Source organism: Periophthalmus magnuspinnatus, chromosome 18 (genome assembly GCF_009829125.3).
Source record: "Periophthalmus magnuspinnatus isolate fPerMag1 chromosome 18, fPerMag1.2.pri, whole genome shotgun sequence".
In the NCBI taxonomy this organism is placed as follows: domain Eukaryota; kingdom Metazoa; phylum Chordata; class Actinopteri; order Gobiiformes; family Gobiidae; genus Periophthalmus; species Periophthalmus magnuspinnatus.
In genome coordinates this window covers 797,030-818,681 of record NC_047143.1, presented here as the reverse complement: position 1 = coordinate 818,681, position 21,652 = coordinate 797,030, and the positions used below count along the sequence as shown (strand labels likewise).

At 50.0% G+C, this 21,652-nt stretch overlaps 1 protein-coding gene across 1 annotated transcript in view; it reads right to left on the bottom strand.

Moving 5' to 3' along the window:
* Positions 1-9,205: 9,205 nt before the first annotated feature.
* Positions 9,206-21,652, bottom strand: part of LOC117386628 (transmembrane protein 184C-like) — a 13,544-nt gene continuing 1,097 nt past the window's right edge. Inside the window, exons 3-12 of the mRNA XM_033984035.2 lie at positions 21,457-21,587; positions 17,429-17,465; positions 16,819-17,024; positions 15,507-15,581; positions 15,004-15,097; positions 13,767-13,879; positions 13,400-13,499; positions 13,250-13,327; positions 12,394-12,487; positions 9,206-11,201 (exon numbers count right to left, since the gene is read on the bottom strand). Of these exons, the coding sequence (XP_033839926.1) occupies positions 10,921-11,201; positions 12,394-12,487; positions 13,250-13,327; positions 13,400-13,499; positions 13,767-13,879; positions 15,004-15,097; positions 15,507-15,581; positions 16,819-17,024; positions 17,429-17,465; positions 21,457-21,587 (1,209 nt within the window). The 3' untranslated portion in view covers positions 9,206-10,920. The remainder of the gene's footprint in view (positions 11,202-12,393; positions 12,488-13,249; positions 13,328-13,399; positions 13,500-13,766; positions 13,880-15,003; positions 15,098-15,506; positions 15,582-16,818; positions 17,025-17,428; positions 17,466-21,456; positions 21,588-21,652) is intronic.

The window sequence follows — 21,652 nt, the reverse complement described above, 5'->3', positions numbered from 1 at the left end:
TCCCTCTGTGTCCTCCTCCCTCTGTGTCCTCCTCCCTCTGTGCCTTCCTCCCTCTGTGCCCTCCTCCCTCTGTGTCCTCCTCCCTCTGTGCCCTCCTCCCTCTGTGTCCTCCTCCCTCTGTGTCCTCCTCCCTCTGTGCCTTCCTCCCTCTGTGCCCTCCTCCCTCTGTGTCCTCCTCCCTCTGTGTCATCCTCCCTCTGTGCTCTCCTCCCTCTGTGCTCTGCTCCCTCTGTGCCCTCCTCCCTCTGTGCCCTCCTCCCTCTGTGCCCTCCTCCCTCTGTGCTCTCCTCCCTCTGTGCCCTCCTCCCTCTGTGTCCTCCTCCCTCTGTGTCCTCCTCCCTCTGTGCTCTCCTCCCTCTGTGTCCTCCTCCCTCTGTGCTCTGCTCCCTCTGTGCCCTCCTCCCTCTGTGTCCTCCTCCCTCTGTGCTCTCCTCCCTCTGTGCTCTCCTCCCTCTGTGTCCTCCTCCCTCTGTGCCCTCCTCCCTCTGTGCCCTCCTCCCTCTGTGCCCTCCTCCCTCTGTGTCCTCCTCCCTCTGTGCTCTCCTCCCTCTGTGTCCTCCTCCCTCTGTGTCCTCCTCCCTCTGTGTCCTCCTCCCTCTGTGCCCTCCTCCCTCTGTGCTCTGCTCCCTCTGTGCCCTCCTCCCTCTGTGCCCTCCTCCCTCTGTGTCCTCCTCCCTCTGTGTCCTCCTCCCTCTGTGCTCTCCTCCCTCTGTGCCCTCCTCCCTCTGTGCCCTCCTCCCTCTGTGTCCTCCTCCCTCTGTGCTCTCCTCCCTCTGTGTCCTCCTCCCTCTGTGTCCTCCTCCCTCTGTGCCCTCCTCCCTCTGTGCTCTGCTCCCTCTGTGCCCTCCTCCCTCTGTGTCCTCCTCCCTCTGTGTCCTCCTCCCTCTGTGCTCTCCTCCCTCTGTGCCCTCCTCCCTCTGTGTCCTCCTCCCTCTGTGTCCTCCTCCCTCTGTGCCCTCCTCCCTTTGTGTCCTCCTCCCTCTGTGCTCTGCTCCCTCTGTGCCCTCCTCCCTCTGTGCCCTCCTCCCTCTGTGCTCTGCTCCCTCTGTGCTCTCCTCCCTCTGTGCTCTCCTCCCTCTGTGTCCTCCTCCCTCTGTGCCCTCCTCCCTCTGTGCCCTCCTCCCTCTGTGCTCTGCTCCCTCTGTGCCCTCCTCCCTCTGTGTCCTCCTCCCTCTGTGTCCTCCTCCCTCTGTGCTCTCCTCCCTCTGTGTCCTCCTCCCTCTGTGTCCTCCTCCCTCTGTGTCCTCCTCCCTCTGTGCTCTGCTCCCTCTGTGCCCTCCTCCCTCTGTGTCCTCCTCCCTCTGTGCTCTGCTCCCTCTGTGTCCTCCTCCCTCTGTGCCCTCCTCCCTCTGTGCTCTGCTCCCTCTGTGCCCTCCTCCCTCTGTGCCCTCCTCCCTCTGTGCCCTCCTCCCTCTGTGTCCTCCTCCCTCTGTGCTCTCCTCCCTCTGTGTCCTCCTCCCTCTGTGTCCTCCTCCCTCTGTGCCCTCCTCCCTTTGTGTCCTCCTCCCTCTGTGCTCTGCTCCCTCTGTGCCCTCCTCCCTCTGTGCCCTCCTCCCTCTGTGCTCTCCTCCCTCTGTGCCCTCCTCCCTCTGTGCTCTGCTCCCTCTGTGCCCTCCTCCCTCTGTGCTCTCCTCCCTCTGTGCCCTCCTCCCTCTGTGTCCTCCTCCCTCTGTGTCCTCCTCCCTCTGTGTCCTCCTCCCTCTGTGCCCTCCTCCCTTTGTGTCCTCCTCCCTCTGTGCTCTGCTCCCTCTGTGTCCTCCTGCCTCTGTGCCCTCCTCCCTCTGTGTCCTCCTCCTTCTGTGCTCTCCTCCCTCTGTGCCCTCCTCCCTCTGTGCTCTCCTCCCTCTGTGCCCTCCTCCCTCTGTGTCCTCCTCCCTCTGTGCCCTCCTCCCTCTGTGCTCTCCTCCCTCTGTGTCCTCCTCCCTCTGTGTCCTCCTCCCTCTGTGCCCTCCTCCCTCTGTGCTCTCCTCCCTCTGTGTCCTCCTCCCTCTGTGTCCTCCTCCCTCTATGCCCTCCTCCCTCTGTGCTCTCCTCCCTCTGTGCCCTCCTCCCTCTGTGTCCTCCTCCCTCTGTGCTCTGCTCCCTCTGTGCCCTCCTCCCTCTGTGCCCTCCTCCCTCTGTGTCCTCCTCCCTCTGTGTCCTCCTCCCTCTGTGCTCTCCTCCCTCTGTGCCCTCCTCCCTCTGTGTCCTCCTCCCTCTGTGCCCTCCTCCCTTTGTGTCCTCCTCCCTCTGTGCCCTGCTCCCTCTGTGCCCTCCTCCCTCTGTGCCCTCCTCCCTCTGTGCCCTCCTCCCTCTGTGCTCTGCTCCCTCTGTGCCCTCCTCCCTCTGTGTCCTCCTCCCTCTGTGCTCTGCTCCCTCTGTGCCCTCCTCCCTCTGTGCCCTCCTCCCTCTGTGCCCTCCTCCCTCTGTGCTCTGCTCCCTCTGTGCCCTCCTCCCTCTGTGTCCTCCTCCCTCTGTGTCCTCCTCCCTCTGTGCTCTCCTCCCTCTGTGTCCTCCTCCCTCTGTGTCCTCCTCCCTCTGTGCTCTGCTCCCTCTGTGCCCTCCTCCCTCTGTGCCCTCCTCCCTCTGTGTCCTCCTCCCTCTGTGCTCTCCTCCCTCTGTGTCCTCCTCCCTCTGTGTCCTCCTCCCTCTGTGTCCTCCTCCCTCTGTGCCCTCCTCCCTCTGTGCTCTGCTCCCTCTGTGCCCTCCTCCCTCTGTGCCCTCCTCCCTCTGTGCCCTCCTCCCTCTGTGTCCTCCTCCCTCTGTGCTCTCCTCCCTCTGTGCCCTCCTCCCTCTGTGCCCTCCTCCCTCTGTGCCCTCCTCCCTCTGTGCTCTGCTCCCTCTGTGCCCTCCTCCCTCTGTGCCCTCCTCCCTCTGTGCTCTGCTCCCTCTGTGCCCTCCTCCCTCTGTGTCCTCCTCCCTCTGTGTCCTCCTCCCTCTGTGCTCTCCTCCCTCTGTGCCCTCCTCCCTCTGTGCCCTCCTCCCTCTGTGCCCTCCTCCCTCTGTGCCCTCCTCCCTCTGTGCTCTGCTCCCTCTGTGCCCTCCTCCCTCTGTGCCCTCCTCCCTCTGTGCCCTCCTCTCTCTGTGCCCTCCTCCCTCTGTGTCCTCCTCCCTCTGTGTCCTCCTCCCTCTGTGTTCTGTCAGCGTCTAATTATAAAGCGTTTTATTGTCTGAGAATCAGGAAGTGCATTGTTAGCCTGCTAGCTGTTGTTAGCTGGCCTCAGAGTTGTGAAAGGTGCTTATAAACTCATTGTGGTGAATAATTAGGATGTTCTGAATGCAAAAGGTCAGTGAGGAGCAACTTTGGACCAAACTGCAAAATGTTTAAAATGAACTAGTTTTGTTTTGATCTTTTAAAAACGATTTTAAGGCTCAAAATATGACGTGAAAATCCACAAAGGCGAGTTTCACAAAAATGACTCAGGCTGTGAATCCTGATCTGGTGCAACTTTAACCACTAAATCTGTCCAGACAAAACTCCAGTCTAGACTCCCTCTCCTCCTCTCCTCCTCCTCCTCCTCCCCTCTCTCTCTCTTTCTCTCTTCTCACTGATCTTCGTTCATTTTCTCATCATGTCTCCAGCGTTTCTCTCCGTCCTGTTCCTGTTTCACTCTGGACTTTGGGCTCTTCACTTTGTCCACAGTGAGATCAACTTTGTCCTTATTTTAAACCAAAGCTGAACAATCATGTGTTCTGTGTGTGTTTAGGTGTGTGTTCTGTGTGTGTTTAGGTGTGTGTTCTGTGTGTGTTTAGGTGTGTGTTCTGTGTGTGTTCTGTGTGTGTTTAGGTGTGTGTTCTGTGTGTGTTTAGGTGTGTGTTCTGTGTGTGTTCTGTGTGTGTTTAGGTGTGTGTTCTGTGTGTGTTCTGTGTGTGTTTAGGTGTGTGTTCTGTGTGTGTTTAGGTGTGTGTTCTGTGTGTGTTTAGGTGTGTGTTCTGTGTGTGTTTAGGTGTGTGTTCTGTGTGTTCTGTGTGTGTTTAGGTGTGTGTTCTGTGTGTGTTTAGGTGTGTGTTCTGTGTGTGTTTAGGTGTGTGTTCTGTGTGTTCTGTGTGTGTTTAGGTGTGTGTTCTGTGTGTGTTCTGTGTGTGTTTAGGTGTGTGTTCTGTGTGTGTTCTGTGTGTGTTCTGTGTGTGTTTAGGTGTGTGTTCTGTGTGTGTTTAGGTGTGTGTTCTGTGTGTGTTTAGGTGTGTGTTCTGTGTGTGTTTAGGTGTGTGTTCTGTGTGTGTTCTGTGTGTGTTTAGGTGTGTGTTCTGTGTGTGTTCTGTGTGTGTTTAGGTGTGTGTTCTGTGTGTGTTTAGGTGTGTGTTCTGTGTGTGTTTAGGTGTGTGTTCTGTGTGTTCTGTGTGTGTTTAGGTGTGTGTTCTGTGTGTGTTTAGGTGTGTGTTCTGTGTGTGTTTAGGTGTGTGTTCTGTGTGTGTTTAGGTGTGTGTTCCGTGTGTGTTCTGTGTGTGTTCTGTGTGTGTTTAGGTGTGTGTTCTGTGTGTGTGTTCTGTGTGTGTTTAGGTGTGTGTTCTGTGTGTGTTTAGGTGTGTGTTCTGTGTGTGTTTAGGTGTGTGTTCTGTGTGTGTTTAGGTGTGTGTTCCGTGTGTGTTCTGTGTGTGTTTAGGTGTGTGTTCCGTGTGTGTTCTGTGTGTGTGTTTAGGTGTGTGTTCTGTGTGTGTTCTGTGTGTGTTCTGTGTGTGTTTAGGTGTGTGTTCTGTGTGTGTTTAGGTGTGTGTTCTGAGTGTGTTTAGGTGTGTGTTCTGTGTGTGTGTTTAGGTGTGTGTTCTGTGTGTGTTCTGTGTGTGTTCTGTGTGTGTGTTTAGGTGTGTGTTCTGTGTGTGTTTAGGTGTGTGTTCTGTGTGTGTTTAGGTGTGTGTTCTGTGTGTGTGTTTAGGTGTGTGTTTAGGTGTGTGTTCTGTGTGTGTTCTGTGTGTGTTTAAGTGTGTGTTCTGAGTGTGTTTAGGTGTGTGTACTGTGTGTGTTTAGGTGTGTGTTCTGTGTGTGTTTAGGTGTGTGTTCTGTGTGTGTTTAGGTGTGTGTTCTGTGTGTGTTTAGGTGTGTGTTCTGTGTGTGTTCTGTGTGTGTTTAGGTGTGTGTTCCGTGTGTGTTCTGTGTGTGTTTAGGTGTGTGTTCTGTGTGTGTTTAGGTGTGTGTTCTGTGTGTTCTGAGTGTGTTTAGGTGTGTGTTCTGTGTGTGTTCTGTGTGTGTTTAGGTGTGTGTTCTGTGTGTGTTTAGGTGTGTGTTCTGTGTGTTTTTAGGTGTGTGTTCTGTGTGTGTTCTGTGTGTTTAGGTGTGTGTTCTGTGTGTGTTTAGGTGTGTGTACTGTGTGTGTTTAGGTGTGTGTTCTGTGTGTGTTCTGTGTGTGTTTAGGTGTGTGTTCTGAGTGTGTTTAGGTGTGTGTTCTGTGTGTGTTTAGGTGTGTGTTCTGTGTGTGTTTAGGTGTGTGTACTGTGTGTGTTTAGGTGTGTGTTCTGTGTGTGTTCTGTGTGTGTTTAGGTGTGTGTTCTGTGTGTGTTTAGGTGTGTGTTCTGTGTGTTCTGTGTGTGTTAAGGTGTGTGTTTTGTGTGTGTTTAGGTGTGTGTTTAGGTGTGTGTTCTGTGTGTGTTCTGTGTGTGTTTAGGTGTGTGTTCTGTGTGTGTTAAGGTGTGTGTTCTGTGTGTGTTTAGGTGTGTGTTCTGTGTGTGTTTAGGTGTGTGTTCTGAGTGTGTTTAGGTGTGTGTTCTGTGTGTGTTTAGGTGTATGTTCTGTGTGTGTTTAGGTGTGTGTTCTGTGTGTGTTTAGGTGTGTGTTCTGTGTGTGTTTAGGTGTGTGTTCCGTGTGTGTTCTGTGTGTGTTTAGGTGTGTGTTCCGTGTGTGTTCTGTGTGTGTTTAGGTGTGTGTTCTGTGTGTGTTCTGTGTGTGTTCTGTGTGTGTTTAGGTGTGTGTTCTGTGTGTGTTTAGGTGTGTGTTCTGTGTGTGTGTTTAGGTGTGTGTTCTGTGTGTGTTCTGTGTGTGTTCTGTGTGTGTTCTGTGTGTGTGTTTAGGTGTGTGTTCTGTGTGTGTTTAGGTGTGTGTTCTGTGTGTGTTTAGGTGTGTGTTCTGTGTGTGTGTTTAGGTGTGTGTTTAGGTGTGTGTTCTGTGTGTGTTCTGTGTGTGTTTAAGTGTGTGTTCTGAGTGTGTTTAGGTGTGTGTACTGTGTGTGTTTAGGTGTGTGTTCTGTGTGTGTTCTGTGTGTGTTTAGGTGTGTGTTCTGTGTGTGTTTAGGTGTGTGTTCTGTGTGTGTTTAGGTGTGTGTTCTGTGTGTGTTCTGTGTGTGTTCTGTGTGTGTTTAGGTGTGTGTTCCGTGTGTGTTCTGTGTGTGTTTAGGTGTGTGTTCTGTGTGTGTTTAGGTGTGTGTTCTGTGTGTTCTGAGTGTGTTTAGGTGTGTGTTCTGTGTGTGTTCTGTGTGTGTTTAGGTGTGTGTTCTGTGTGTGTTTAGGTGTGTGTTCTGTGTGTTTTTAGGTGTGTGTTCTGTGTGTGTTCTGTGTGTTTAGGTGTGTGTTCTGTGTGTGTTTAGGTGTGTGTACTGTGTGTGTTTAGGTGTGTGTTCTGTGTGTGTTCTGTGTGTGTTTAGGTGTGTGTTCTGAGTGTGTTTAGGTGTGTGTTCTGTGTGTGTTTAGGTGTGTGTTCTGTGTGTGTTTAGGTGTGTGTACTGTGTGTGTTTAGGTGTGTGTTCTGTGTGTGTTCTGTGTGTGTTTAGGTGTGTGTTCTGTGTGTGTTTAGGTGTGTGTTCTGTGTGTTCTGTGTGTGTTAAGGTGTGTGTTTTGTGTGTGTTTAGGTGTGTGTTTAGGTGTGTGTTCTGTGTGTGTTCTGTGTGTGTTTAGGTGTGTGTTCTGTGTGTGTTAAGGTGTGTGTTCTGTGTGTGTTTAGGTGTGTGTTCTGTGTGTGTTAAGGTGTGTGTTTTGTGTGTGTTTAGGTGTGTGTTCTGTATGTGTTAAGGTGTATGTTCTGTGTGTGTTAAGGTGTGTGTTCTGAGTGTGTTTAGGTGTGTGTTCTGAGTGTGTTTAGGTGTGTGTTCTGTGTGTGTTCTGAGTGTGTTTAGGTGTGTGTTCTGTGTGTGTTTAGGTGTATGTTCTGTGTGTGTTAAGGTGTGTGTTCTGTGTGTGTTTAGGTGTGTGTTCTGTGTGTGTTTAGGTGTGTGTTCTGTGTGTGTTTAGGTGTGTGTTCTGAGTGTGTTTAGGTGTGTGTTCTGAGTGTGTTTAGGTGTGTGTTCTGTGTGTGTTTAGGTGTGTGTTCTGTGTGTGTTTAGGTGTGTGTTCTGTGTGTGTTTAGGTGTGTGTTCTGTGTGTGTTTAGGTGTGTGTTCAATAAATGTGTGGATCAAACAACACACAAGTCCAGGTTTGTTTTTGAGGAGGTAACCCGCCCCGACCGTTAACCCTTAACACCTAGCACCCGCCCCGAGCCTTAACACCCACCCTCGTTTTTTAAATGGTAAAAGTACTTCAGTTTTGACCCGTGACACTTGCAGCCTGTTTATAGTTTATTTACGTATATTATTTTAGTATATAATGTGTAATCTGTATAATTTACACACAGCAGCTCACACCGGGGACTTCCTGTGGGGGTTTGAGCCTCCGCGACTCGACGGCGCCCCCGTGGACTCCTGTGGGAACAGCGTCTGGCTCCTGTCTCCCAAAGAACCTGCTGTCACCACGGCAACCGATGACCCCGCCATCACCAAGGTGAACAGTGTCGCTACGAATGACCTTTGACCTCCAAACAACTGGAGTTTAGTTGATTTGGGGCGTCTGCTTTTACTGTTAGAGATGGTTTAGGGGGTTAAGCATTTACCTAGGAACTGGAGGCTCACTGGTTTGAATGAAAGCTTTTGGTTGTCATGTCCGATCCTGTCCACACTCATCCTGTTGTTGTGTCCCTGGGTTAGACACTTTTGTTTATTTTATTAACCGAGTAAATGTAACTTTTTTTTTTTTCCTGTAGAATAAGCCAACGCCCCCAAAACCGGTTGTTCAATCAAAACCAGCACCTCCCAACAGCGGACCAATCAGAGGCCAGTCTCACCTCAGTTTCCTTCCTGACATTCTGCCTCAGCCAATCAGAGTGCAGCAGTCATCCTCCGAGAGCAGCGAGGAGAATGCGGCATCTCGGAGCGCCCAAAACTCACCAGAAATGATGTCGCTTTCTTCAGAGGAAAACAGGGACTGAAACCACGACAAAAAACACAACAGAAGCCATGGCAACTTTGACTGCAAAAAGGTTTAAGTGTGAGACTGTAGTAAAGTCTTCGCTCTTGTCCTGGTTTAGTCCAGGTTTAGGTCTGGACTTTCTTTTGTCCCATTTCTTTTGTCTGAGTAGATTTGGAGTTGGACCATTTCAGATGTGAGCTCCTGGATGTTCAACACATTTATGTAAATACAGAGTGACTTAAATCATGTGATTGTGTCTGTTATGTTTAGTTACACTCTAGGGTCAGTTACACTCTAGGGTCAGTTACACTCTAGGGTCAGTTACAGTCTAGGATCAGTTACACTCTAGGGTCAGTTACACTCTAGGATCAGTTACACTCTAGGGTCAGTTACACTCTACGGTCAGTTACACTCTACGGTCAGTTACACTTTTTATAATCATTCTTTTGTCTGTGTTTAGTGTGGCATAGTGTACTCTTGCTGATATTTGATAAACTGTTTGAATCCTCATGTTTTTAGAGACACTTTTGTTGTTGTGGGAGTTACTCTGGTACTTTGGTTAAACTGGCCAAATGATTTAACATGGACACATTATCCTGACCGGCGGTGTTGGAGTTAAGGACGTTACCTTCAACAGCCTCCCTCCGGATTGGTTCTTATTTGCTATGATACTCATGGTCAGTATTCCAAATGCGGAACTCGGCTCCAAATTGCCCCCTGTAACTGCTCGCCTCGATGAGCTTCATTTGACTGGAGCCAAATGCTGAGGGTGACGTCACACATAGTCCACTTTTTATGTAGTCTATGGACAAAACAGGAAGTACCTAACTTTTAAAAATAAAACATTTACATGGTATAAATAAAATGCACTTATACACACGAGTAACAATAGTGTGTAAGAAAACAGAAATCTTACAGGAATAAGGCCAAAATGATTATAGGCTAGATTCACTCTTCAGTTAGTATCAATTTGTTTTTTTAGAATAATAACAGTGGTAGCATTATATTTGCACCTTCAGCTCAATGCACTCACTTTAAAACCAACATATTTCAGGCTGTGGAAAGAAAAGAATCAGAGGAGAGTCAGGATTGATTTTTAACAACAATAAACGCACTTTAAATGACATCATCAAGTGAGCAGGTTCAAAATATAAGGTTTTCCACAAAATGTCTTTGACGTCACAGAATCAACACAGTTTTGGTTCTTCACATTTCTGTCTGAGGTTTGGTCCTGTTAAGTCAAAGTCTATCCCTGAAAGTCCAAAGGCTCTGGGCGTAAACACGGGTTTATGAACGCACAGGTAAATATCGTTTTGAATGTGAGGGAGAAACGACAAACTAAAGTCATTTTCACATGTTAGTGGCTCTGTGGAGCGCCCCCCAGTGGCACTACATTTAGTTCAGTTTCCTTCACTTTTAGGTTGGTCTTGTTCTTATGCACCGCGCATCATTCACCTCAAACACCATGAGCCACATGAGAGTCCATCAGCCTGGGCCGGCCCAGACTAAGCAGCTCCTAAGGGCCCGAGGCCACCAGAGCTAAATATGCACTTGAAACATGAAAATAACCAGAGTAATGTGATCTTAAAATCCTCTTTTTGTGTCTGTCTGTTTTCTGAAGTGACCAGATTTTGTGCATTACTTAAGTTCAGTCCAAATGATCTGATGATAAATGTCATGATTATAAATATGATGCTAGTCCAGACTGTTTCTCTTATGCGACTCTAACTTGAGTCATTACTTTGTACTTCTTGAGTTACATCATTCTGAAGTAAGTGTACTCTTGCTTAAGTACATCTTTTGGCTACTCTGTCCAATTCTGCATTTTATAACAAAGAACTGATAAACGCAAGTCCACTTTAGTCAACCGGAAAACATTAAAATGCATAAAAAATCAAGCAAAGACCCAGGTCCAGCTGCGCAGACAGACCCAGACCCGCTGCTTTAAGCTCCGGTCGTTGACTGTGATGTCAGAGCAAATGTTCTTTTGTATTAAATCACAAAAGACCTCGAAATTTACCAGGGACAATTCATGGTTCTTCAAATCTACAGAAAATATAGAACAGGTTTATATTTACCAAACAGCACATACTGACAACCGTCTAGATCTGGTTTAGTCCTGGTTTAGTCCTGGTTTAGTCCTGGTTTAGTCCTGGTTTAGTCCTGGTTCAGTCTTTGTTTAGTCCATGCATGTCCCTGATTGGTTAATCCGCCTGTCAATCACACTCATCTGAAAACAGGGAGACTCCCCGGTGCCAGACTCACATCTTCATCGTGTGTTCTGGATCGCAGACAAACTTCTCTGTAGACCTCAGAGTTTTTGAGCGAGGTCATGATGATCTGAGAGGTTTTTCCAGCACCATGACGTGTCCTTTTAGTCCTTTAACCAACGTACACACAATATTTTAATCGACTATAGACATAAAAAATACAGGAAGTAGCTCTGAGTTCAAAAGCTGAATCCATCTGCCTATTTCATCAACACCGAAAACTCCATCGAAAACACAAAGAAGGCCTTTTACTGCCACGTTAAACCTTCTTTTAACTAACTAAATAAAATAATGTTAGTCTAATCATAACTACGGTGTGATTTAGACAGGTTTTGGCCGTTGTTTACATTATGGTTGCTAGGGAAAAGAACTGGACTTACATACGTCCTATCTGCTGCCCACGTCCAACCAGGAAGTAAATGATAAACAAAACAAACAATCGGCTTTGAGATCTTAAATAAAAGTGCGCAGCTTCAGCGACATGAGCAGTCGAAGCCTCACTAACGTTATTTAAAGCGGGTTTGTTACGGTCTGTCTGTCGTCTGTGGGGGCTGTGTGAACCCGGCCGGAGCGGAGGTGGAGTGAGGGGCGCGCGTGTGTCCTAAGCCCTGGTATCGGCCGCTGGCGCCGGGGGAGGGGGGCATGGAGTTGCCCTGGGGTCCCGCTGCTCCCGCGGTGGAGGCGGAGGAGGCGACGGGGTCCTGGGAGGAGGAGGAGGAGGTGAGGAGGCCCGTGTGCTCCGTGTGTTCGGGACGAGCGGCCGAGCCAAAGTACATCTTATTCGGACGACCCAGAAACGTGCGGCCTGAGGAGGCAGAAAGATCAGACTGAATCATGTCGTCATGGAGGAACTTAAGACGAAACATATTCTGTAGAAAACCTAAAATGTGACGCAGCTAACGCTTCACTCGTGTCGTTTAGAGTCTTTTCCTTGTTAGATTATAATGGCTTTAAGGTCCTGAGTTAAGTGGAGCCAAACATGGACCTTTGAGACGTCTGATTTATACCAAAAGACGAAGTTTAAATGGGTCAGCTGGACAAATCGTTGTAGGAGTGAAGACGATTGGCTGCTCGTCCAAGCCGCGGCCAAACGTCTTCAGTCCTACAAGACACTTCTCCAGTTCTGGTCAGAAGGAGGAGCTAACGACACTGAAGCTGTAAAACCCTGTTGTCTCCAGTTTCAGCTGAAACTACCCTATTCAACTTTTAAAGATCCAGCTTTTGTTCTCTTTGTTTCCTTTGTTTGAGTTGGGTCTGAGGATGGAGTTGTAGATCAGGGACAGATCATGTCTCAGGCTCCTTTCCTGTTTAAGGAAGGATTGTCTTTTCTAACAAAAATATCTTCTTTAACTCTCCTCTCAAACCATTTCTCTGACCCTCAGTCTGTTCAAAGCAGTGGTCAGTGTGTTTGAGATGTAGATGAACAGCAGACTGTGTCCTGAGCTGCTCTCTCTGTGTTGGTTCTTTCTCTTATGGAGTGTTTAGTTTCTCCAGTGTGACGCTCACTCTTCACTGAATGGAGGAGACACATTACTTTATGTCTCGGGGTTTTGTCCTTTGGGTGAACCAGTTTTTGTCTTAAAGTGTTTGTAGGTTTGAAAAAGACGAGAATCTCAAACTGTGTGAAAATTCTCTTAAGTTTTTAGACACACCCTCAGGTCAGGAAGAGGTACACGTTTCCTTCTGTATATTTGACACATGGTCCAGAGAACAGACCGTGTTTAAGAGTTTACGGCTCAGTTTATCCTTCCAGGGAAAACCCATTCTCTGCATTTGACTCATCCTTCGAACAGTGACACTGGGTGAATCCTTCAGGAGCCGCTGCCGTACACAGCTCCACCCAGTCCGTCCCGGGAGTCTAACCGGTGACCTTCTGGCTCCCCTATCTGCGTCCAGACCGCGGCTTATTTCAAACCTGCTCGCGGTTTGGAAAGGACACACCTCGGAGTCTCGAACATTCCCGCTGCGTTCACTTTTGCTTTTATCCAAACACTCACCGACGTTCCGAACCTGCTCCGAGACGTCGGCTCTGATGTCGGAGAAATCCCACATGGCCAAAAAACTGTCGAAACACGAGCCCTCCTCTGCCTCCTACAGGTCCAACAAAGACATTACACAGCAACGCCACATGGTAGGAATACTGCTACTACTACTTTGATAGTAATACTGCTACTACTACTTTGATAGTAATACTGCTACTACTACTTTGATAGTAATACTGCTACTACTACTTTGATAGTAACACTGCTACTACTACTTTGACTTCAAAAATGACTATTAAGGCACCTTTGTCCTACTACTATTACTACAACCACCTACTACACCTGTTACAACTACTACTACCAGCTCCTACTAACACAATTGCTGCTTTTCCTACTACTACTACTACTACTACTACTACTACTACCAGCTCCTACTAACACAATTGCTGCTTTTCCTAGTACTACTACTACTACTACTACTACTACTACTACAACTACTCCTACCAGCTCCTACTAACACAATTGCTGCTTTTCCTACTACTACTACTACTACTACTACTACAACTACTCCTACCAGCTCCTACTAACACAATTGCTGCTTTTCCTACTACTACTACTACTACTACTACTACTACTACTACTACTACTACTACTACTACTACTACTACTACTACTACTAACACAATTGCTGCTTTTCCTAGTACTACTACTACTACTACTACTACTACTACAACTACTCCTACCAGCTCCTACTAACACAATTGCTGCTTTTCCTAGTACTAGTACTACTACTACTACTACTACTACTACTACTACTACTACTACTACTACTACTACTACTACTGCTACTACTACATAACATAATCCTTGCCTGTACATAAGGCTTGTAGGTGAAGGTGTAGTGGTGAGCGATGGCGGCCAGGAACATCTCAATACAGATGATGAAATCCTACAGAGACAGAAATAATATGAAGTAGTATTACACAAATATAATGAGTATAAAAGTACTTTCGTCTCGTACCTGTAGTCCGGTCGCCACGGCCTCGACGCTCTCCCAGTCCCACGTGTGTTTGTCTGAAATCACGCCAACTTTGACCAGAATCGCGATGAGAACAGCCTGCCTACAGAGAGCAACGAGGAAGACGTGAGCGCGAATCTGTCCAGAGGTGAGGAGTACTCAGTTACATTTAGTAGAGTACTTTTACTTTACTTTTACTTTTGAAGAAATCCTACTTTTCTTTGAGTAGTACTTTTCCTAAAGAGTTTTTTTACTCTTACTTGAGGCATTTCTTGGGCCACTACTTCTACTTGAGTGATTATTATGAAGTAACTGAAGTAATTGAAGTAACGTTACTCTTACTCGAGTACAGTATAAACGCTTTTGTTACCAGAAGGAGACGAAGACGACCAGTTTGACGCAGAGAAACTTCCCCACGGGTTTGATGGGCGTGAGCTCCTCCTTCAGAGAGCGATACAGCAGCACCAGGCAGTACATGGCGAACTGAAAATCACCACGACAACAACACTTAAAGCCACAGTCCGGAACTTCTCAGGTGCAGGATATGAATCATTTGCTCGTCTCATCATCGTGGACATGTTATCATAATAGAACATTCAATTTATCTACTACTAGTACTACTACTATTAATACTATCTCTGCTGTTACTACTACTTCCGCTACAAATACTTTAATGCCATACTGAGGAACATTCCAGGCACAGCAGTAACATCTCCATGGAGACATTTCAACGTCGCAACAAAAAAAAGACAGACAAAAAATGGCGACATATTTAACTAAAATTAATCCTGAACGACATAAATCAAATAAGATAAAGAACAACGATGGTACAGTCCTTTACTTAGCAACGCTGTCAATCAAACCTGTTGCTAACGCTAACAGGAGCAACCACAGTCTACGCTAGCAGGTTAGCTCTGTCCGTTTATATAAACAGTCTATGCTAGCAGGTTAGCTCTGTCCGTTTATATATACAGTCTACGCTAGCAGGTTAGCTCTGTCCGTTTATATATACAGTCTACGCTAGCAGGTTAGCTCTGTCCGTTTATATATACAGTCTACGCTAGCAGGTTAGCTCTGTCCGTTTATATATACAGTCTACGCTAGCAGGTTAGCTCTGTCCGTTTATATATACAGTCTACGCTAGCAGGTTAGCTCTGTCCGTTTATATATACAGTCTACGCTAGCAGGTTAACTCTGTCCGTTTATATATACAGTCTACGCTAGCAGGTTAGCTCTGTCCGTTTATATATACAGTCTACGCTAGCAGGTTAGCTCTGTCCGTTTATATATACAGTCTACGCTAGCAGGTTAGCTCTGTCCGTTTATATATACAGTCTACGCTAGCAGGTTAGCTCTGTCCGTTTATATAAACAGTCTATGCTAGCAGGTTAGCTCTGTTTATATATACAGTCTACGCTAGCAGGTTAGCTCTGTCCGTTTATATATACAGTCTACGCTAGCAGGTTAGCTCTGTCCGTTTATATATACAGTCTATGCGAGCAGGTTAGCTCTGTCCGTTTATATATACAGTCTACGCTAGCAGGTTAGCTCTGTCCGTTTATATATACAGTCTATGCTAGCAGGTTAGCTCTGTTTCAGACGTTTACCAGTTGGGAGATGTTGTTGATGATGACCAGGTAGGACCAGGCGTTTCTGAAGCTGAAGTTTGCCTCATCGTAAACTCCACACAGCTGACAGATCCTACGAGAGACCAGTTTAAAACCAGACTATTCAAGGACAGGACCAGGACTAAACCAGGACTAGACCAGGACCAGACCAGGACCAGACCAGGACCAAACCAGGACCAGACCAGGACTAAAAGATCATGGCTAAACCAGGTGTAAACCAGGTCTAATTTGAACAACCTGTAATATATTTTTATCGTAAGGTTGGCAGTTCAATCTCAGCTCCGCCCAGTGCACACTGTTGTGTCCTTGAGCAAGACTCTTTACTCAACTATAGATGTGGTGTGTGCGTGGTGGTCATCAGTCGGTGCAGATCGGTAGCTTTGCTTTCATCAGTTTACCCATCACCAGTAGGGGGAGTGAAGCTGTGTGTGTTCTATCCGCTCATAAAGCTGCGTCATATCAACAGAACGAGTGTTACTCACAGGGCGATGACCGTGGTGACGGGCCTGACCGCTGTGTACTGGAGCACGCCCAGTTTACACCTGAACAGCAGCACCCTGAGACGATAAAAGGCCGTTACGAGAAGCACGAAACACGATCAAGTTTTACAAACACACGTCCAGTCAAACGTTTGGACGGTGTAAAGACGTGACCACAGCTTCAGCTCCAAATGAAGCTCAGCGAGGCCAGAGCAGGTTTAGGGGACAATCTGGAGTCTCCATGTCAAGAGACTCCAACTGTATCATAGCAACCGTCACACTGGACCGCCCCGATTACAGCCAGGTGGTCCTGATACACCTGGCGGCAGGGGCGGAGTTTGAAGTGTGGATACCTGTCAATCACGAATCACTGTTCTTCATACCTCCAGACCCCCTCCCCCTCCATTTAGTCCTCCAGACCCCGCCCCTCCTCCTCCCTTTAGTCCTCCAGACCCCGCCCCTCACTCTCCCATTTAGTCCTCCAGACCCCGCCCCTCCCCCTCCCCTTTAGTCCTCCAGACCCCGCCCCTCACTCTCCCATTTAGTTCTCCAGGCCCCGCCCCTCCTTCCCTCACCCTCCCCTTTAGTCCTCCAGACCCCGCCCCTCACTCTCCCATTTAGTCCTCCAGACCCCGCCCCTCCTCCTCCCTCACTCTCCCCTTTAGTCCTCCAGACCCCGCCCCTCCCCCTCCCCTTTAGTCCTCCAGACCCCGCCCCTCCCCCTCAGTCCTCCAGACCCCGCCCCTCCCCCTCCCCTTTAGTCCTCCAGACCCCGCCCCTCCCCCTCCCCTTTAGTCCTCCAGACCCCGCCCCTCCCCCTCCCCTTTAGTCCTCCAGACCCGCCCCTCACTCTCCCCTTTAGTCCTCCAGGCCCCGCCCCTCCTTCCCTCACCCTTCCCTTTAGTCCTCCAGACCCCGCCCCTCCTCCCTTACTCTCCCATTTAGTCCTCCAGGCCCCGCCCCTCCTCCCTTACTCTCCCCTTTAGTCCTCCAGGCCCCGCCCCTCCTTCCCTCACCCTCCCCTTTAGTCCTCCAGACCCCGCCCCTCCTCCCTTACTCTCCCCTTTAGTCCTCCAGACCCGCCCATCCCCCCTCCCCTTTAGTCCTCCAGGCCCCGCCCCCTCCCTCCCCCTCCCCTTTAGCCCTCCAGACTCCGCCCCTCCCCCCTCACCCTCCCCTTTAGTCCTCCAGACTCCGCCCCTCCCCCCTCACCCTCCCCTTTACTCCTCCAAGCCCCGCCCAGCTCAGCAGCTCTATTTAAAATGTGTTTGTGGGCGGAGTTTAGGTGTCCGGTCCCACGTTGAGGCGCTCTTACTCTCCCATGGGCCAGGGCGGGCAGCAGCAGAGCGGGGGCAGGTGGGGTTGTTGCTGTTGCACTTCCAGGATCATCGCCAGGTTCGGGTGCTGGTGACTCAGGAAGTTGAGCAGGAAAACCAGGAAGTTGTAGATGACGTAGGCCTCGTAGCACTCGCGGCAGGTGTCCACGTAGATGGCCAAGCTGGGGTATCGCAGGGCCAGCCACTGAGCGGAAGACCACAACGGGGTTTTAGGATTTAAGGGCCCAGATTACACCGTTTTCTGATCTACTCACTACAATCATTTGGATCATTTTGGTCCTGCCAGTTTTGACTGAACTAAAGGTAAAACGTGTCACTTCCGGGTCTAACTAGAAACTTTAGATATTAGTTTGTTTTTGTTCCTTATGTTCCTCAAACAAGAGACATTTTCCTTTCAAACGAGTTTAACCACAAACTGTATCAAACATGTAAATGTGGTGATAATCTAGGACAGGATTAGCAGAACATCTGATCTTCAGCCTCGTGTCTCAGTCTGAACCACAGATCAGGTTTTAATCCACAAACTGTTTATGAATGAGCTGGACCTCAGTCTGGTGACTCTGTGCTGACCGTGTCTCAGTGACTCACACTGTCCAGGCTGTAGATCGGGACCATCCACAGGATCCTACGAACAAAAACAAGAGGATCATGATCTGGACACGGACCACAGAGACACGGACCACAGAGACACTGACCACAGAGACATGGACCACAGAGACTGACCACAGAGACACTGACCACAGAGACACTGACCACACAGACTGACCACAGAGACACTGACCACAGAGACACGGACCACAGAGACACGGACCACAGAGACACTGACCACACAGACTGACCACACAGACTGACCACAGAGACACTGACCACAGAGACACGGACCACAGAGACACAGAGACACTGACCACAGAGACACGGACCACAGAGACACCGACCACAGAGACACGGACCACAGAGACATGGACCACAGAGACACGGACCACAGAGACACGGACCACAGAGACACTGACCACAGAGACACGGACCACAGAGACACTGACCACAGAGACACTGACCACAGAGACACTGACCACAGAGACACGGACCACAGAGACACTGACCACAACCACACTGACCACAGAGACACGGACCACAGAGACACTGACCACAGAGACACTGACCACAGAGACATGGACCACAGAGACACTGACCACAGAGACACTGACCACAGAGACACTGACCACACAGACTGACCACAGAGACACGGACCACAGAGACACTGACCACAGAGACACTGACCACAGAGACACGGACCACAGAGACACTGACCACAGAGACATGGACCACAGAGACTGACCACAGAGACACTGACCACAGAGACACTGACCACACAGACTGACCACAGAGACACTGACCACAGAGACACGGACCACAGAGACACGGACCACAGAGACACTGACCACACAGACTGACCACACAGACTGACCACAGAGACACTGACCACAGAGACACGGACCACAGAGACACAGAGACACTGACCACAGAGACACGGACCACAGAGACACCGACCACAGAGACACGGACCACAGAGACATGGACCACAGAGACACGGACCACAGAGACACGGACCACAGAGACACGGACCACAGAGACACTGACCACAGAGACACGGACCACAGAGACACGGACCACAGAGACACTGACCACAACCACACTGACCACAGAGACACGGACCACAGAGACACTGACCACAGAGACACTGACCACAGAGACATGGACCACAGAGACACTGACCACAGAGACACTGACCACAGAGACACTGACCACACAGACTGACCACAGAGACACGGACCACAGAGACACTGACCACAGAGACACTGACCACAGAGACACGGACCACAGAGACTGACCACAGAGACACTGACCACACAGACTGACCACAGAGACACTGACCACAGAGACACGGACCACAGAGACACTGACCACAGAGACACTGACTACAGAGACACGGACCACAGAGACACTGACCACAGAGACACTGACCACAGAGACACGGACCACAGAGACACTGACCACAGAGACACTGACCACACAGACTGACCACAGAGACACGGACCACAGAGACACTGACCACAGAGACACGGACCACAGAGACACTGACCACAGAGACACTGACCACAGAGACTGACCACAGAGACACTGACCACAGAGACACTGACCACACAGACTGACCACAGAGACACGGACCACAGAGACTGACCACAGAGACACTGACCACACAGACTGACCACAGAGACACTGACCACAGAGACACGGACCACAGAGACACTGACCACAGAGACACTGACCACAGAGACGCTGACCACAGAGACACTGACCACACAGACTGACCACAGAGACACGGACCACAGAGACACTGACCACAGAGACACTGACCACAGAGACTGACCACAGAGACACTGACCACAGAGACACTGACCACAGAGACACGGACCACAGAGACACGGACTACAGAGACACTGACCACAGAGACACTGACCACAGAGACTGACCACAGAGACACTGACCACAGAGACACTGACCACAGAGACTGACCACAGAGACACGGACCACAGAGACTGACCACAGAGACACTGACCACACAGACTGACCACAGAGACACTGACCACAGAGACACTGACCACAGAGACACGGACCACAGAGACACTGACCACAGAGACACTGACCACAGAGACACGGACCACAGAGACACGGACTACAGAGACACTGACCACAGAGACACTGACCACAGAGACTGACCACAGAGACACGGACCACAGAGACTGACCACAGAGACACTGACCACACAGACTGACCACAGAGACACTGACCACAGAGACACGGACCACAGAGACACTGACCACAGAGACACGGACCACAGAGACACTGACCACAGAGACACGGACCACAGAGACACGGACTACAGAGACACTGACCACAGAGACACTGACCACAGAGACACTGACCACAGAGACATGGACCACAGAGACACTGACCACAGAGACACTGACCACACAGACTGACCACAGAGACACGGACCACAGAGACACTGACCACAGAGACACGGACCACAGAGACACTGACCACAGAGACACTGACCACAGAGACACGGACCACAGAGACACTGACCACAGAGACACTGACCACAGAGACTGACCACAGAGACACTGACCACAGAGACACTGACCACACAGACTGACCACAGAGACACGGACCACAGAGACTGACCACAGAGACACTGACCACACAGACTGACCACAGAGACACGGACCACAGAGACACGGACCACAGAGACACGGACCACAGAGACACTGACCACAGAGACACTGACCACAGAGACATGGACCACAGAGACACTGACCACAGAGACACTGACCACAGAGACGCTGACCACAGAGACGCTGACCACAGAGACACGGACCACAGAGACACGGACCACAGAGACACTGACCACAAAGACTGACCACACAGACTGACCACAGAGACACTGACCACAGAGACACGGACCACAGAGACACAGAGACACTGACCACAGAGACACGGACCACAGAGACACTGACCACAGAGACACGGACCACAGAGACACGGACCACAGAGACACTGACCACAGAGACACTGACCACAGAGACACGGACCACAGAGACACTGACCACAGAGACACTGACCACAGAGACACGGACCACAGAGACACGGACTACAGAGACACTGACCACAGAGACACTGACCACAGAGACACTGACCACAGAGACTGACCACAGAGACACTGACCACAGAGACACTGACCACAGAGACTGACCACAGAGACACGGACCACAGAGACTGACCACAGAGACACTGACCACACAGACTGACCACAGAGACACTGACCACAGAGACACTGACCACAGAGACACGGACCACAGAGACACTGACCACAGAGACACTGACCACAGAGACACGGACCACAGAGACACGGACTACAGAGACACTGACCACAGAGACACTGACCACAGAGACTGACCACAGAGACACGGACCACAGAGACACGGACTACAGAGACACTGACCACAGAGACACTGACCACAGAGACACTGACCACAGAGACATGGACCACAGAGACACTGACCACAGAGACACTGACCACACAGACTGACCACAGAGACACGGACCACAGAGACACTGACCACAGAGACACGGACCACAGAGACACTGACCACAGAGACACTGACCACAGAGACTGACCACAGAGACACTGACCACAGAGACACTGACCACAGAGACACGGACCACAGAGACTGACCACAGAGACACTGACCACACAGACTGACCACAGAGACACGGACCACAGAGACACGGACCACAGAGACACTGACCACAGAGACATGGACCACAGAGACACTGACCACAGAGACACGGACCACAGAGACACTGACCACAGAGACACTGACCACAGAGACACTGACCACAGAGACACGGACCACAGAGACACGGACCACAGAGACACTGAGGGTTCTGTAGAGTGTGGTGAGTACCTGAGTGTGGTGAGTACCTGAGTGTGGTGAGTACCTGAGTGTGGTGAGTACCTGAGTGTGGTGAGTACCCTAGGCTGTGGTGAGTACCTGATGATGGGTTTCTGTAGTTCAGGTTGGGTGTAGTGGACCAGGTGCTGTAGAATTCCCCACAGAGAAATGGGAATCGTCAGGAAAACGAAAACTCCAGCGATGAACCAGGCTTTACTGTGAGTCCCAACCTGCAAGAAGCACAGAGTGAGCATCCTCTGACCTCTGACCCTCTGACCCTCTGCTCCTCTGACCT